At 37.3% G+C, this 4342-nt stretch overlaps 1 protein-coding gene across 1 annotated transcript; it reads left to right on the forward strand.

The window, feature by feature from the left end:
* The first annotated feature begins 229 nt into the window (after positions 1-229).
* On the forward strand, positions 230-3546 carry LOC107638757 (putative E3 ubiquitin-protein ligase WAVH2). The gene is made up of 3 exons (XM_016342130.3): positions 230-600; positions 967-1080; positions 1978-3546. Exons 1-3 carry the CDS (start codon positions 457-459, stop codon positions 3343-3345), a joined length of 1626 nt encoding a protein of 541 aa, XP_016197616.1. The 5' UTR covers positions 230-456; the 3' UTR covers positions 3346-3546.
* Positions 3547-4342: the final 796 nt, after the last annotated feature.

The following is a 4342-nucleotide window of genomic DNA, read 5'->3' on the forward strand; positions in this document are numbered from 1 at the left end:
AGTTGCAGTTGACTTCACGTGAAATTGATAGTTGAAAGCCGTTAAATAATTTTTGACTGATTTGACTAAATTTTCATCAAACAACTCTCGCCTATCAGCTTCATATGAAGCCGACTGTACCTGAGATTTCACCTATTTTGACTATCAACACCCTCAAATATTGGTGAGATTGATGAAATAGTAGCTATGAATGTTATATATAAGAGTGTGAAGTGTGTTTCTCTGAAGAGAGTGATGAACAAAAAAGATTAAAACAAGAAAGAACATACACACAATAATAACACTCACTTTAAAACACTCAACACAAGCTGAATTTTTCAGACCCCTTTGTCTCCTCCTCAGCTCCTCTCTCTCTTCTGTCCCTTCTTTTCTTGTGGCTCCAAACTTCACAGAGAGAGACACACACAAGCAAAGTCACAAACCTTGAAAACACAGAGAGAAAGAGAGTCATTAACAATGGGAGAAGGAAGAAGAGGAGCATCATCAAAGCTTAGAGAAGCAGCAAGGAAGGTTGCAATGGCAGCAGCATATGCATGTGGTTCATTCTCAAGGAGGAAATCTATGGTGGATCCAGTTCCCATTGACGCCTTATCTGCTTCTGTAAGTGTCACACATTTAAATTTCCCATGAAAAATTTCATTCCTTTCTTCTCTGGGTGCTTAGCATTTTCCCAAAAGATTCAAACTTTGTTCCCATTTTTGCCTAATTAGGTCTTCTTCCATGTCCCAACACTTGCTTCTCTTTGGAACTCACAATGCTCCTTAATCCATACTATGTTTTTTTTTTCTTTCTTTCTCTTTTTTTAGTGATTACTTGAGTCATCTATAAATTTATTGTGGATATAAATGGCATTATCATTATTATTTTTTCTTCCTTTTTTTGTAAAAAAAATTCTGGTGAAACTTGAAGTATGAGGAGTTGAAGCTTGAAAGTACTAATTTTCTGCTAATGTGGAATGCTTTGCAGATCTCAAATTCCTCATTTGTGTCAACATCAACAAAGAATTGCTCAGGGGAGATTACACAAGAAACAGATTCCACCATCACTGTTAACATCAACAACAATGACCTTCATAGTAAGGTAAATTAATTAATCTACTTCACTTGTACCTTCTTAAACCACCTAAATTATTAGTAATCAGTAATTATTAACATCATAATTCATATTTGTTTTTTTGCTTTTTGTACTTCTGAAGTTTATGATTAAAGAAAGTCTTCCACTTAAATAAAAGCCACACCACTTGCTATTAAAAGTGTTTCTGAACCGTTTTCACATTTGGCAATTTGGTATCCAATGCCCCTCAGAGTTTCACCTTCTGCTATGATCCCTTGACCTATTTTACAATAAATATTTCCATTTTTTTAGCATATTTAATGCATTTTTAATAAGAATTTTCTTCTTAAGGCGTTCTTGTTAGCAAGATCATAAAATGTGAATTGGTAACTGGGAGCATAGTGTTAAAGCATTAATTTTGGTACTGAAATTGAAACTAGAAGAGCAAAGGTATTGAATGGAGGATTGTGGCATGTGAGTGCCCCTAAGCACATGGTTGGCGCATGGGTGAAGCCAAGAATCAATTTCATTATGAATGCAGACCCCACTTTGGGAAGTTTCACCTGCCACATAACATGCATGATCATGCTTTTCCTTCTATTATTGCCAAATGCCTCTCTGGAAATTTGTATACAGTAAAGTAATGTGTGTGTGTTCAATAGCTTCCTAAGGAAGAAATGTGAAACTTTTCTTATGCATATACAATCTATTTTATCTTGAGTGTCTGTAGAATCTTTTTTCTTTTTTCGGGTCCGAAAAAGTTTCGTTGTTTCTGTCCCTACTTCAATCAAATGGTAAAAAGTGAGATGAGTTTGGTTAAATCATGCAATTTTGTGTCAGTGTTGGAATAAATACCACAAGCTTGTGCTTAATTTTGCTTTTGTGGAATTGATTTTGAGTTGAAGTGATATATATTTTTTGCAGAATCTATGTGCAATATGTTTAGATCCTCTGAGTTACCACAGCAAGGGTAGCAGTCCCGGCCAAGCTATATTCACTGCTCAGTGCTCTCACGCTTTCCATTTCGCCTGCATCTCTTCCAATGTTCGCCACGGTAGTGTCACTTGCCCCATTTGCCGTGCTCATTGGACTCAGCTCCCTCGCAACTTAAACAACAACCTCTCTGGCTCTCTGGCATCAAGTACTCAGAGTGATCCTATCCTAAGAATCCTTGATGATTCTATTGCTAACTTCCGTGTTCATCGTCGTTCTCTACTTCGCACGGCGAGGTATGATGACGATGATCCTGTTGAGCTTGATGACACACCGGATAGCCCCAAGCTGTGTTTCAATCTTGTACCTATACCGCCGAATGCTCCAGCTAGTTTCCATCCTGCTTTGCAAGTCACTAAGCATGCTTCATGCCCTTGCCACCTATCACTGCATCCTTTAACATGTGGCTCCTCATCATTGCTACAATCTCCACCTATGATGTGTCCCTCCTCCAACAGAGCTTGCCTTTCAGTTAAACTGACTCATGAACGCGCAACCGACTTGGTCTTAGTTGCTAGCCCCAATGGACCACACTTAAGGCTTCTCAAACAAGCAATGGCTCTTGTGGTTTTTTCCCTCAGACACATTGACCGCTTAGCCATTGTTACATACTCCTCAGCCGCAGCTCGTGTCTTCCCCCTAAGGCGCATGACATCCTATGGAAAGCGCACAGCCCTCCAAGTTATTGACCGGTTATTCTACATGGGCCAAGCCGATCCGGTCGAAGGGTTGAAGAAAGGAATCAAGATACTCGAGGACCGGATGCACAAGAACCCTGAGTCTTGCATCCTTCACTTGTCTGATAATCCCACAAGACCATACCATGCAATAAGCATGGAACTTCCATCCACTCCCATTCATAGATTCCATGTTGGATTTGGCTTTGGCACTTCAAGTGGCTTTGTCATACAAGAATTCGAGGAGTTCCTGGCTAAGATGTTGGGCGGCATTGTCCGGGAGATCCAACTTCGGATATGCGGGGCTGGGGAGGAAGTTGGAAGTGGAAGAGTCATAAGAATTGGAGAGATAAGAGGTGGAGAAGAGAGGAGAATACTATTAGACCTTGGTGATTGCACACATGTGTATGTGGAATATAGCTACATTGAAGGTGAGATTGATGAGTGTGTTAGAAGAACTGGAGAAACAGTTGTAGGTGTTGGAGAGCATAAGGGTGAAGATGATGTTAGAGAAGGTGGTGGCGGCAGCAGTGGTCGGAGTAGCAATGTCGAAAGCTGGGATTTTCATGATCCTTATATGGCAAGAAGATGGGCCAAACACTTGCATGGTTATAGACTTTGAAATATTTGCTAATTTCTTTTTTGGTTTGTAATACCAATTTGCATTCATGTGATGTGAGGCTATTAGTGTATTTAATGTTTCTTGGCCATCTTCATCAATTTTTAGTTAGGCCTGTAATCATATTATAGAATTAAGGGGAAAAAATACAGAAGATTGTTTCTTTGTTTGATCACTAAGGGGGAAAAAAAAATCAAAGAATCATTTGCTTTGAGCAGAAGTTTAGCTAATTATTAACTAGCCTGATCTAACTTAAGGGAACAGTTATTAAAAGGAATGGTGATTAGGTGCTTTTTAGGTGAATAAAGCAAAAAAAAATTAGGCGGTTGTTCTAAATTAAAATTGGATATATTTGTGTCTTCTTATTTTCTTAAGGTTATACTTTTTTTTTATAGAGTAATTTGTCGCAAATTTGAGCTCAATCTAAGAGATTGTTGTTATCCGATATGTATATATATAAAAAAAAAAAAGTGAGATTTGACCTTTTCACATTTACTTAAATCTATGAAGCATGGACACTTCAGTGAGTTGTTGTATCTGTATATCGGACACATTTCGGACACGATACTCACCGACATTCGTCTGACACATGTGTCTGTCGTGTCTAACTGTATTTTAATAAAAAATAAAAATTTTCTTTCTGGATACACTTGTACACACTTAAATACCATTACGAGTCAGCGTGTCTAATCTTATTCTTAACATATATTTTTAAAATAAATTTAAAAATATTATATATTATTTATTAAAAAAACAAATATTTTAAATACTTTATATAATTAAAATAAGACATTAAAATAATTCAAAATATTTTTATGTTTTAATATCAAGAAAAATATAAAAAATCATTACGATTTATCTAAAAAATACTTTATATTTTATATGTATGCGTGTCTTCGTGTCGTATAAGAGAGGTGAGAGAGAGGTTAGAGATGCTATTCACTGCCAACTTCCGTCGCCCATAACTTTCAATCCGGAGCTCTGATTGACAAGCCGTCAA

The sequence above is a fragment of the Arachis ipaensis genome, chromosome B4 (assembly GCF_059453495.1).
Source record: "Arachis ipaensis isolate K30076 ecotype BB chromosome B4, ASM5945349v1, whole genome shotgun sequence".
Taxonomy (NCBI): domain Eukaryota; kingdom Viridiplantae; phylum Streptophyta; class Magnoliopsida; order Fabales; family Fabaceae; genus Arachis; species Arachis ipaensis.